The 13,575-nt window shown below is 38.6% G+C and overlaps 2 protein-coding genes across 13 annotated transcripts in view; both read right to left on the bottom strand.

The window, feature by feature from the left end:
- GALNT3 (polypeptide N-acetylgalactosaminyltransferase 3) overlaps positions 1 to 3,873 on the bottom strand; it is a 51,663-nt gene extending 47,790 nt beyond the window's left edge. For 8 of the 10 annotated variants that reach the window (XR_006169484.1, XR_006169483.1, XR_006169487.1 and 5 more), the window contains exons 1-2: positions 3,796 to 3,873; positions 1,434 to 1,503 (exon numbers count right to left, since the gene is read on the bottom strand). The gene's annotated coding sequence lies outside the window, so the exon portion shown is untranslated. Of the gene's footprint in view, positions 1 to 498; positions 580 to 1,433; positions 1,504 to 3,795 lie in introns of those variants that run through there. The other 2 variants (XR_006169488.1, XR_006169486.1) reach the window with 2 other exon arrangements.
- The window catches only part of TTC21B (tetratricopeptide repeat domain 21B), a 31,894-nt gene continuing 21,911 nt past the window's right edge, over positions 3,593 to 13,575 (bottom strand). Inside the window, exons 22-30 of one of the 3 annotated variants that reach the window (XR_006169482.1) lie at positions 12,498 to 12,579; positions 11,675 to 11,825; positions 11,040 to 11,201; positions 10,395 to 10,590; positions 9,495 to 9,719; positions 7,286 to 7,406; positions 5,598 to 5,665; positions 4,479 to 4,665; positions 3,593 to 3,940 (exon numbers count right to left, since the gene is read on the bottom strand). Coding sequence is in view for 2 of the 3 variants with exons in the window: in XM_042822623.1 (XP_042678557.1) it covers positions 4,573 to 4,665; positions 5,598 to 5,665; positions 7,286 to 7,406; positions 9,495 to 9,719; positions 10,395 to 10,590; positions 11,040 to 11,201; positions 11,675 to 11,825; positions 12,498 to 12,579 (1,098 nt within the window). In the remaining variant the exon portion in view is untranslated. Of the gene's footprint in view, positions 3,941 to 4,360; positions 4,876 to 5,597; positions 5,666 to 7,285; positions 7,407 to 9,494; positions 9,720 to 10,394; positions 10,591 to 11,039; positions 11,202 to 11,674; positions 11,826 to 12,497; positions 12,580 to 13,575 lie in introns of those variants that run through there. The other 2 variants (XM_042822623.1, XM_042822625.1) reach the window with 2 other exon arrangements.

The following is a 13,575-nucleotide window of genomic DNA, read 5'->3' as shown; positions in this document are numbered from 1 at the left end:
AGCACGCTCACACAAAGATAGCCTCAGCTTCGCTCGTTTCTATCTGTATCACAAGTTTTATTGCCAGCTCTCGGATACTGAGAAAACGAGCGAAAGCCACGCGTAACACGGAGCGCTGGGAAGAGGCAGCCCGGCCAGCACGCGCCCTCGCTCGGGGCAGGATGGAACGCAGCACGCGGAGCTGCACGACGCCCCGCCGGGACATCCCGCGGTCACCGCACCGCTGTGGGGCCCGGGCCGTGGCCGCCACCGCCGCCTCCAGCGGTCACCGCCCGGCCCCGGCCCGCGCAGCCCCGAACGCCGGCAGCCCCCCCGGCCCCGTCCCTCACGCCCGGCCCGTTCAGGGCCCCTCCCCGCCCGACCCCCGGCGACACGAGGGGACCACGTACGCTTCAGGGGGCTCTCGGGGAAGGGATCTCCCGCCGGGCCCCGGCCGAGCGCCCGCCCCCAAACCGCCCACCCGAGGACAGCGGAGCCCCGCGAGCCCCCGTCACTCACCCTATTCGGAGGGAGAAGGGCCGTCCAGGCGAGCGGCTGCCGGCGGAGGGAAGCGCGGTGTCCGTCCCGGCCGGAGGCCGCCCACGGCGCACGGAGGCTGCGGCGGCGCCTTCCGCTCGGCGGCAGCCAGGTGCGCGCCGCCCCGCGCCTGCGCGCCGCCCCGCCCTCAGCCTCACCTGGCGGCCAGGTGCGCGAGGCGGCGGCGGGAAGCGCACGGATCTTCTCTTCAGCCGCTTCCGCACGCCGCGCCCGGAGGAGCGTTACGTCCGCGCATAGCGGGGCAGCCGCTGCGCGCGGTAACGGGCAGATCGCGGTGGAAGCGCGGCAGAGCGGCGCTGCGAGCTTTCGCCAATCCCGGCCGTGCTGCACCGCGCGCGGCCGAGTGCTGCCCGCGCACGTTGCTGGGAGACGGCACAAAACGCTGGAGCTGAGATCAGAACTTGAGAGAAGGGACGGCCCGCTGCGCGCAGGGACGGACGGAGCGGCGCTTCTCGCTGAAAGGACGCGGGTTGTGAGGAACAGGAAGGGCTGTACAAGTTAAAGTCTGCTTCCAAGTTGCCCAGGTGCAGCAACTTGGGCCCGCAGCGTTTCGGCTAAGCTCGCGGCGGGCACAGCTGTGGCACCGGCTCCAGCGACCACCCGCCGAGAGCAGCTGGGCACGAGGGAACGGTTCTGGCCGGGAACGCCTTCTCCCTCCCATTTTGGCCCGAGCTCCCCCCAGGTTACGTGTTAGAAATGGTGGAGCACGTTAAGTCCTTCCTTCTACCTCTGAAAACTGAGGCTGGAGCTGCAGCAGGTACCCCATCTCTGGCACACAGCAGCCACCTCCGCTTGGTGCAGCCGCAAGGCTCAACCCTTCCAAAGTTCGAGTGATAGTAAAGGTTTTTAAATCTGTTACTTTCCCAAGTAAAGACTGCAAGAAGAGGCATGCTTACTATTTTCAAGAACAGTACTTCAAATCCACATCCAGATCAGTCACTCTGCTCCTCTTCTGGCAAATGCCACCTCACATAGGCACCAAAACAGGAGTTTTAGCAGAGGAAGGAGAAAAAAAAAAAAACAACAAAAAAAAAACACCTTATTAAAATAAGTAAAAAAAAGTCGATTTCTTCGCAAATTAATCAAGAGGTAAAAGCACAGCAAAATCAGCCACAGCTGTAAAGAGCCACAGCTGACACAGCAGTGATCTGACTGCAAGAAGTGGCACAGCCACAAGCAGACAAGTACTTCTTGATGGATTTTATTTTCCAATTTTTTTCCTGCTTATTGCATAGGGAACACACCAACTGGTGAGTTGTTCATCACACACTTGCTAAGAACCAGCAGCCTACCCAAAGTGTTCCAAGACAATGCTTACAGAACAATTTCAACTTTCAACAAGTTCTTTGATAAATATAAGCGCTGTTTAAACTGCGGTGTTTGCAAAGCTGCTCACTCCTCCTCTAATGACTATTAAGATAAAGGCTGAGGTTGTTAAACTGGAGTTTCCTGATTTATGAGCCTTTCTAAAAATTGCTTCAGATGCATTTAAGAATTGATGCAAGATAGTCAAACCTAGCTCAGAAAGGGAACTGTAAATTATTTCTATTTTTCCTATAAGAATCTAATTTGTTTCATCGAATTATATTATTTTACTCAATTATATTTACTAGACCATCTTTCTAATATTGGTAAAAATCTGAAAACAAAAAGAAAAAAAAAGTAGGAAAGAGTATCATCCCACTCCCAAAGAAGTTTACCTATCCCTCTAGAAGATACTCCACACATTCTGTACCTGCGGGGTCAGGACAGTAGAGGAAGTGACACCTATGGCTCACGTTGCTATAGCTACAGGATACCCAGATTCCCAGCTTCAGTGAATGAATCAATAGAAACCACAGCTTTGCTCTCCTCTTTTATTCAACAAAGGCAAACTGGAAGATGGGTTGCCAAGCAACATCATGCTAAAGACTGCAGCTCTTTGAAACGAGCATTACTGATTGCCTTCCATCCTCCCTCTCATCCTCCAGGATTCTCTTCCATTCAAAGCCATTTATTAAGGGACTGAGAAAAAACTACCAGGACATGAATTTTAAAATAACTGTAGAAGCAGAAGGAAAGCTGGAATTAATGCTTAAAGTAAAAGAGAAATGAAACAATATAATTCCTTCTGCACTGAAAAAAGAAAAAAATAGTAAGGACAGAAAAACTTAGACTGACTTATACAAACCAAAAGGGGATGGAAAGACCATTTCCTTCTAAGAATATTTTATTAAAGCAAAATTTCCTCTGAAGAATTGCTTATAGCCACTGTTTCTTTAATTGAAATCTAATGACGTTCCTCAACTGCACACTTATTTTAAAGACTTAACTCATAAAAAAAGCACATCAGTGGCTAGATGTCTTCAAGAAGCCTCAGGATTCCAGAAATCTTTTCTTTCATGCTAAAATCAACAAAAATCTCCACTATAAATTAGCAAGGAAAAGCTTCAAGTCTAACACCAATTTCTATCAACTAATTTCTGTACCATATCATCTTATGAACCATTTTATGAGATGGTAATATGCATCTTATGCTCATAATAAAATAAAGTAGGTGTAGATATGAATAAGTTTTACCTATTTTGAAAATGACTTGCATGTACCAGCATAAAAGCATTTATTCTTATTCTAAACGAGAGCTAAGTTATTCCAGTGCTAGGGAGCAAGCAGAAAAACATCAATCTCATACAGAAAAGGCTGTGGATAAAGAAATGCTCTCTTATTAGAAACTGCCTTGAAAAGCCCTATGTACTTGATCTTTACCAGTGGGGAAAAAAAAAAAAAATCCAGCAGCTTAAGGATTCATAATCTGATCCCCAAAGACCAGCTCCCTTGTAACTCCTCCCTGCCTCTGCATTCTTCAAATCCTTCCAAGTCCCTCATCCTACTCCCATACTATCAGTTTCCCCCAGCCACTTAAGTCTTTTTATTCCTCTATTTTGCTCAACATAAAAAGGATAAGTCTACACTGTAAGTTTCAAGGTTATGTGTGGAAGAAGCAGCCACTTACTCAAGTCTTTTGTCAACTCTCTTTCATACCAAAATTGCAGAAGTACTATACACCTGTTACCTGTTAGTTTCCATTAATTTTATTTTGGCTGACCAAAAGCTCAGCACTTCCTTGAATGCAGGATCTAGAAACCCCCAGTAGGTAGCATCGCTGCATTCAGGATACATATCGATCTGTTTAGGAAACAAGGCTGTAAGTTACCCAAGACATTGCACCCAGTTACAGAAAGGAAGATTACACACAATTTCAAACAGTATTTCATGTACCTTTTATGCTGAGTTGTCAATGTTAAGTTGTTCTTTCATTCACAGCATGCCACCAATCCCTTACAGATCCACAACCATGATACATGCAAGACGCAAGACTAAACACTCCAAATTAAACATGACAAATATTCATCTCCATGAAAGCCTGTAATACACCATGAGTAGAAAAAATATCATGTAAAAATCTGTACAACTGTTAAATATTTAACGGATATTTATATAAGAATCTTAACTTTACACATTAGTATTTCATTAAAAATGAAAGTTTCATCAAGAATAATGCATATGACTTCTTTAATCTTTGAAAAATAGTGTATTTGCAGCATATGTAAAAATAAAAACAAATGAAATCATGAATAGGCAGATTTCTTAAATCAAGATCTAGCATCTTAACAATAAACAAAGACAATGCCTGCGCTCGTTTGGACAGGCTGTTGAGCACTATTTCAAATGAACAAAAATAATACTGCATTATATTCCCTAAAACATACTGACAGTGCTGGGACACAGAATAGAAGAGTGCACTACCTCCTACATAGCATTTATCTGGAAAGAGACTGCTGTATGCATTTGTATTTAGAATTATTTTATTACTTTTCTTAAAAATACACAGTTGTACAGAATACTTGCTATGTACATTGTGGACTACATGTGTAACTTTGAAAAATAGATTGAAAATGTACCTCCAGTAAGTCAGTCACTAGAATCCAAGTTGTGTGTTTATCTGAAATGCACTTGGGCAGTATTCTATAGAGATGCTCCTGGTCTTTATCTTTGTTATTTTTTATTTCTGGATATTTTTTGTACCATACATGCAAGCAGTATTTTCTGCAGAATAGCTACAATTCCTTCCAGGGCTGCAGACTTTTCCTGAAAATAATCCAGACCTCTAATTCAATGCAAATCAATCATATTCACCATACATTCGTGCTGACATTGTCACTGCAATAGTTTCTGAAGGCACCTTATACTAATAAGTCAATCAGTTTAAAAAAAAAAAAGTTATGTTCTTAATGATGCACGGGCCTTGTCAAGTATTTCCTTCCTGATCTTTGGATAGTTTGGATGTGCTTCAAGGACCTGTCAAAAGACAAAAAAAAAAACAACCCTCCACTGTAGAAAGTTCTGCATCTAAAAGGAAAGAATACTTGGGTGGTTATTGCCTCATTGATGAGCTTACACATTCTAGAATTTTGAATACTGTGATAAGTTCTTTGTAAGAATGCAGAAATATCTGTAACGAAAGACTACAGAGTTGGTCAAGATCAATTTTAGACGTTGCTTTCCCTTCCCACCACCACGTAACTGGCAAAAGTGCAAGGGTCAAAGGGCATGCAATTCCCTCCTCTTCCATTCAAGTTAACCTTTCCAGTACTCTTAAATTTCCCCTCAAAATCAGCAAATTTAATTATTTATTCTATCATTATGTCCACTCTGGCTCTAGAATTGTAGCTCTATAATTCGACATCTAGATATATTTGCACCACACAGGCAGAAGTATTTTCTAACAGTTCTTCCAATACAAGCATTTTAGTATTGTCTTCAGCTACAGCTCCATATGAATTTACCAAGCAGCAACCACAGAAAGAGAAGGCACTGCCACTTGAACATGTTTTCACATATGCCAGCCAGCTACTTCATCTCTTATTTACCAGATGGACAGAAAGCTCAGGATAAAGCAAATTAAGTATCCTGTACACAGTCAAACATAATATCAGAAAAATAACTGATATAACAAAAGAAGGATCATTACGTAAAACAAAAGTTATTATAGCAGAGAGAGCACTAAGTACAAATTGTACCTTATGACAAATAGTAATTGCATCAACATATCTCTTTCCTTTCAGGTAATTGAAAGCCAACTTGTATCCTGTAAGTAAAAAGAGGGGGGAAAGGAAGGTGTTAGCTTCAATATCTGTATTAAATAAGTAAAATATCACATTTAAGTTCAATTTGGTCACCATGTGTTTCTATGGCTAATATATTTGTTTTCTGGTTCTCCCTTACCTAAGCCTGTAAAAATTACTATTTAAGTAATTACACTTTAAGTAGTATGTGAATGTCTTTACACACTGATAGACAGCTGCATTGGAATCAAAAGGAGACATTCTAGAGAGCAAGTTTTCCTCCAGGGAACACATAATGGCTGTCCTCTTTCAATGAATGTAGCACCCTACAGAGCTTCTCATCATCAGAGTTTCTGATCTACAATACATCATTCTTTTACAAAGGAAATAAATGATTACATTATTAAAGGACAAAAAAAAGTCACAGATGTAGAAACGAACCCAGGAATTAAAATGCTTTTCTGTTTCACAGTGACCAGACCACTAATAAAAATCTGTCATGAGGAATAGTTAGGCCCTGCAGAACACATCAAGACTGAGGTTTTGAAAGGTAAGAAGTATAGTTCAAATATATCAGCCTGGACAGAGAAGTCCCAGTCCAGGGTATACTGAGGTGCCCCTGCCTATGGCAGGGGGACTGAAACTGGATGGTCTTTAAGGTCCTTCCCAACCCAAACCACTCTGTGATTCTATAATCAATAAAACACTGGTCCACAGGTCACATGGAATAAAATCACAAACCAAATCATTGCAGCCTTAAGTGTTACAGTTAGAGAAACAAAACATGGGGAGTTCATAACCGTAACAGCTACAGAATTTTCTAATAAATAAATAAATAAAACAACCACCAAACCCACAAAAAACAACATGGGTTTTCCAGATGACACCACAGGCCTTCTCTCCCTAAAGCCAGGGAAAAAAGAGAGCACAGATTACAAGCAGCATGCATTTCTGAGGGGCCACTAGATAGTCCAAAACTGGGAATAAAATTTATGTAAATCACCAGCCTCAGGACCTAGAGACAAGACTAAGTGTTGAGTAAGAAACCACATTTTAACCTAAATTTTATAAAGGGTTTCCTACTTTAAATAGTCCACAAACGTAACAGCCCACCTTGGGCTTCAATTAACCATCCAAACTGCAAATTGAATACTATCAAGTTTTCAGTTAGCCATTAATTTTAAAGCAAATATTTACAGCCCTTTAAACAATTAAAAAGAAAATCTTCAAATTTGTCTGATTATCAAAACAGAGTAATGAAATGTTAAGTGATCTGCCAACACTAGATACAGAAGAGGTATGAACAGTTCTCTACTACAGCCAGTAGAGGCTGTATTACTATAGAAATATTATTGAACACCATATTTCAAGACAGCATATTAAAGCAAACCAAAAGAGCTGTAGATCTAACCTTGCACTAAAAAGAGTAAGCTGAAATTTCTTAGTTAACATAGAACAGCTATGTTCTGTCATGGGAGCTTTCCAAATGACTTAAGTAGATCCTTAGACAGCTGTGGCTCTAACGTAAAGAAAAACCAGCAATATTCTCACTATGGAAAGAGAAATATAGTCTTTCCAGTAAAGGGTAGAGTTATTCATTCCTATTGTAGTGCATCGTATATATACACATTATACAAACATGCCTATGGTTGGATTTGATTGGTTTCCATATCTCCAAGCCATCTCATAATTTATTGCTGCATCCTTGTACGCTTGTTCCTTTTCCATTATGTATCCCATGTACTCATAAGCCTTGCAACAGGACTGCAAAATATAATTCATACAAGACTTTATTTAGGTATCAACATTAATTGCTTAAATACTTCAAATCTCTACAACTAGAAAGCTTAAGTGATATTTGTACTAGTTTTGATGACAAGATAGTCTTAATTTAAAATCATTTACAAAGAGTCTTGCAATGACTTCATAAGTCATCCCGAGTCAAATATAGAGTTCATCACAGAGGACACTACAATTACTCCAAAAATGTTCGGCGCCTCCAGAAGCCCTGCAGATACTTCTGAAATAATAATCCTATGGAAAGCATTTCAAGTCCAGCCAGGAACTGCTGTATCTTCCACAGATAGTCTCACTTTTTCTTCACTAAATATTTCCATAGCCTTAATTTTGAAAAATTTTATACATTACAGCTTTCCATTTAAAACAAAAGGCATTCAAAAATATCCTGAAGAGAACACCAAACATTAAATATTTCATTTTCTGTAATTCCAAGTGGGAACTTAAAAGGAACCAAGAAACAAGTCCCAGAAGTACTAGATGAAAATAACAGTTGTAATTATTATCACACAAACATACGCATCAATCTAACTGCAGTAAAAATTAGTAGAAAAGATTTAATAATTTATACAAGAATTTAGTAAACGAAGCAGAAAAAATTGTGAAAATAAACACAAGTCCAAACTACCACATGGCTTTACTGCAAACAGCTCATTGTATCATGTTGACAACAGTTAAAATACTTCAGTAGAAAAATTTAAACTTTTATGAATATATGCACCCTGTTTACAAAGGCAGAGCAAGAATTAAGAGGTTTTAAACCACAGCACATGGGACAAACAGCAGAGGAATGCTCCTGGGACCAGAATAAAAATATACTTTCTCTCATTTGTGATTTAAAAAAAAAAAAAAAAAAAAAAAAAAGAAATTGGTAAGAAACTCCAATTTAACAAAAAGTGCTGAAAATCTCATTATTATTAGATTATTAACCAAACCTAATGCTTTCAGATTGAAAGAAAACCTTATTACAAGACACTAGACTTCTGAAGTGTTCACTCAATGTGTTTACTTACACTGTACATACATATCCACAACAGTAAGTACTGATTGCTAAAAACAACCCTAAGAATAATAAATCAATAAGGAATAAATAATAAATCTCAATAATGTGTTTTCTCAATCAAATGAAATATAACAACTTGCAGGATACATGGAAAAATGTAAAACAGCACCTATTTGTATGGTACATCCTCTGCTTGCCTTCTTTACATACAGATTAGAGAAAAGTCAGATTTACTCTGCTGTTTTGGTAAGGAGCTTCAGATTTCTAAATTGCTAACTTTTCTTCAAAAGGCATTTCAAGCCTTTTAAAAGAAAAGAAGCAATTTGGTAGGCTAGCATAGTCTAAGTTCGTTGACCTGCTGGGGAATTTCTACAACAACGTGTAACTTGTGGCACAGCCATGCTCAGACCACCTATTTAAAGATGTGTCATATTTAGAGAAATGAGTCATATTTACTCTGACATGGTATGAATTATGCCACTTCCACTGGCTGTCCAGACAAGTGAGTAAATGTCCTTCATGGTAGAATTTTTTCTTAACTAAATTATAGCTCATTTTCTACAGAAATAAAATAGGATGTATTCAGTTTCAAGATCCGTATCTGCAGATGTACACAATACAAGTACACTAAGACCTGCTGTACTACCTATTCCTTAATTTCAAACAAAGAAATAAGAAGAGTATAAGTTTGAAAAAGGGAAGCTCTCAGGCAGGTTTCAGAAATGAGACTGAATTATATACCGTACCTCCTTGTATTCATGAATCGAGGAAAAGAAACACAATCAAGCTTCTTCCTAAACCAAATCTGCAGAGTATAAGCAGTATCCTAATCTTGTATAACATATACTGTATTACAAGATGTGTTCCAGATGAAAGAGAGTGAAATGTAGAGACAGAACAATTTGATTAGCAAAAAAGGACAGAACAAGAAAAAAAAACACCATCAGAGCTAAGATCTGTGCCCGTGCCATGCCTGTTCCATGCTTCAGATGAGAAATAAACACTTACATGAATTAAAATAAAAAGGTTATTTATAATATGTAATCACTTACCTTGTTATGCCGAAGGCATCGTTTTAATAATTCACCTGCTGTATCATATTTTGAAGACTGAATATATATGTCTGCAAGCAGAAGCCAACTCTTTTCAAACTCCTCTGCATCAATGGGATTCCAGTTCATTTTTGAAATCCGTTTTAAATGATTTCTAGCTCGTGGAGTCTGTTTCAAGATCATGTAGGCTGTAGCCATTCCCAGAAGTGCTGGTATGTGATCTTTCTGCAGAAAAAAGCATAGTAACTACTTGGTGATTTTCAATTTTTCACTTTAAAGAAACAATTTTTATTTTTTTTTAAGTAATAAGGCATCAGGAAGTTCAATTAAAAGCTAAATTGCAGGAACTAAAGACACAACATCCAATCTTATAAATGTGCTTTTCATCTAGTACAACAATTATTCTTACAATAGCAACCATAAGGTTAAATATTTAAGAGACTGAATACAGGTCTGAGCTCAAGACAACTGCACCCATGCTCAGGAAGTATCCACAGATATTTCTGCTCTACCTAGTGAACTAACTTTATTTGTGAGTTCCTGCGCTTTTATCTTACTGAATCTCTCCCTCAACCTGCCACAGTGGGTCAGTAAGTGGCTGTGTGGTGCTTAGCTGCCTTCCAGGGTTAAAAAACAACTGAAACTTAAACAAACCCAAGAACTCAAACCAAAAGCCAATACACACTTCAATAGCAGACAACATCAGCATACAGTTGAGGTCTAAGTTTTCAACTCAATGCAAGATTTCTTAAACATGCTATTTCAGTGCAAGCTTCTTTGCACATTTCACATAAAATACTCTAATTAGTTTACATAATACCTAATATGACCTACGAGACTAATTACACAGTCCTAGTAAATGTAAGGGAGAAGACTGTGGAAATGAGACAAGTTACTAACCTCAGCCACTACTATTTCAGTGAAAGTGTTCAGTGCTCGTTCGACATTTGATTTCTGCTTGGTTGCCATGAGACAATAATTTTCCATGATTCGCAGCTGAATGTGACCCTGAATGGTCTGAGGCTTGAGTTCCTTCAGAAGATTTTCTGCTGTTCTTACAGCCAACTGCACAGACTCCTGCTTCTCTGTCGAATTACTGTTACCATAAGCCATTTGTAAAAAAAAAACAAAAAAAACAAAAAAAAAAAACACACTTTGAACATTTACCTTTATATATAAAATTACGTTTTTATACATCAAATAAATTACAAGTGTGTACAGGGTCCATAATAATGTGATAAAGGCACGCATCTGTTACACAGGCATTCTACATTCTCTCCTGTAACAATGGCAGGTCTAATCTGTCTATAACCTATCTTTTAACCAAAACTTCAAGTGCTAGGATTCCAGATAAAATCTCCTACACTTTCTGCTTAACAATGATTTATTTTTCGGTTCAGAATTGTTTCTCATCTTGTAGGCAGAATACTCAAAGCATTAGGTGAGCCCAAAATTCTAGCAATTTACACGATCAAGAAACATCATTAAGGGGTAGAGGAGTGTGATAACAGAATAACCCAAGCAATATTTACTTCATTTGCTTACCCTATGTCAGCATCCAGATTTTCAAAGACTTCACCACCTATAGTTTCATTATCTGGGTTCAAACAAATTTCAATCATGTTGTAGACTGCATTCTGTCCCCAGTCATTGTCCTTTCGAGCTTTATTAAAATGGCGGAGTGCATCATTTGGTTCACCTGTATACCTACACAGATAATTACACTACTCAGAGTTGGGCAAGTATAATTGGCTGCCCCAAGTTGTACCTAAAACCCAAGCATTTAAAAAACAGCTCACATATTTACACACACCAGTAACACAAGTTCTGAGAAGCAAATGTGGTACTGCAAGGAACAGGCTTTTGCAGATTAAAAAAAAAAAATCTGGGAAATTCTAAAATTTCAAAGCTTTACATCATTGAACCAGAAAGAATATCCTTCGTTACTAAACAAAATATGAAAGCCACATGTGAGATAAAACAGCTTTGCTCTGAAGAGTTCGTTGCAAAGTATTACAGAAGAGACAAAGAAACCCTTCCTTAAATCCCATTAACTAAATAAAGCGAAGTACTGCTAGAATACTTAACACACCATAAGTAGCACCTACAAATGATAACAGGTAAGAAAATTAATTTAACCGTGCACTGCATCATATAAACTTTATTTTAACTGCAAGTACCAGAGATACAGCCCCTTGCAGTAGTGAAAGCCTGGTTCAAGCTTTGCTCTGGAAGAATGTTTTTCAGCCATTAAAAGAAAACTTGGGACTTCTTCTAGTTTCCCAGCTCTTCTTAACAGATCAATTAATCGCGAGAGAGTGGCATAGTTATCTGAATAAATAAATAAACAGGACATCATCATTTTAGTCACTTGCACTGTGAACAGATTTAGAGATGAAGACCCTGCATTGTTTTTCACACACAAAAATGATACAGTGTAATATGAGTCATGTTATAAACAATGTCAGATAAAAGACAAAATGATACCTCTGCAAAACTCCTAAATAGACTGTACAAAGGTAAGTACAATTGTGCCTCACTTTTAAGAGTTCTCAAAAACATTTGTTGTACTCTCACAGCTCATTTCACACAAAGACTCATAGAAAGCTTGACATTCATTAAAGTATTATTTAAATACATTTCTGTCTGGTCATAGCCTTTAATTATCTATAATTTTATTTGCCCAGAAATAAATTTCCAGGCTTGTGTTTGTGCATTTATATAAATACAAGAAAAAGTGCTTTACGCTTACAAATAAATAACACTGTATTTGGCTGAAGTTAAACAATGCACATTGCATTGCAGCAGTGTAAATTATTACATCTGAGATAAGTTATTTGCACATCTTTCCTAACAATAGCTTTATGTTTTTATAGATAGTGGTGGTCTTTGTTTTATTTGCATTATAACTAGCACATAACAAAGCATTTTTTAGCTATTTGTACCTCTCTCTCATTAGACATCAGTACCAAAGAGTTAAAAATACCACTACTGAACATTCACCTGGCTTGCGTTCGAGGAGCTGCTGGAAATGAAAGACTGCTTGTTCATAGTCTTGCTTCCTGAACATAAGGTCAGCCATCATCTACAGCATTGACCAATTCAGAGAAAACAAAACAAAACCTTATAAACTGTGTTTTAAAATTAACTCAAGTTCTGTAAAACTAAGGGCAGAAAACATAGGTTTAAAGTGCTGCATGAATTTGTGACAAAAAGTAAAGAGTTTTTTCCCCACTAATCTCTGGAGAATAAACACCTTATACAGACACACAGAATAACAACAAGCAGATTCACTTCTCAGTTTTTCACTTAAGATAGACAGCAAGAGAGAATAAAACATTACAACGTACCAATCAAAGACGTTCTGTTTTCACTTGAATACTTCTATTTCCCAGAAATGCATATTAAGCACATAGAAAAGCAAACTACCTCAAAGTTAAGGAAAAAGAAACACATAGCCCACATCAGCAGAGAAAGTAAATCCAGCTCTTATTTCAGTTTCTTTCCCCCAAGAGGCATTACTAAAGAGTAGATTTAACAAAATGTAATTGGAATGTTATTACCCCTGGTCTTGCACTATACTAGGATAAATTCCAGATGTTACCTGATGTAACTTATTCCAATCTTAAAATCATCTTGCTCCTTAAGTGTTAAAACAAAAATTGCTCAGTCTTTTGAGCTGTCTCGTAAGCCAATAGGCATACAAGCCACACAGAAAGAATCTGTTGCACTGACTTAAAAAGGTTAAGAAGGAATACAGTTAACAGTGATTCTATAAGGACGTAAAAACACCTTAAGTACACAGTTCTTTCCTTCTGGAAGGTGGTTTTGTTTGGTTGGTTTGTTTTGGGGGAAGAGGGTTTTTTTCCCCCTGCTTCCTACAATGCTTGCTGAAGTATTAACGTGATGGAAAAGTAAATTAACTTCTTTTCTGCTCATCTGATAACTGTTAATAGAACGTGCAATTAAGTCACATGAGCCAATCGTACAACTACCACTTTTTCTCCACATGTGGTATATTAAGCACACATTTTGTATAGAGATAAAATGAAGGTAAGGTTGCCAGAAATTTAACACTGAA

This window comes from Centrocercus urophasianus, unplaced genomic scaffold (genome assembly GCF_019232065.1).
Source record: "Centrocercus urophasianus isolate 14NV4802_14NV808 unplaced genomic scaffold, USGS_Curo_1.0 seq_20, whole genome shotgun sequence".
Taxonomy (NCBI): Eukaryota; Metazoa; Chordata; class Aves; order Galliformes; family Phasianidae; genus Centrocercus; species Centrocercus urophasianus.
Note: the sequence above shows the minus strand (reverse complement) of the source record. Positions and strands in the feature narration are given on the sequence as shown.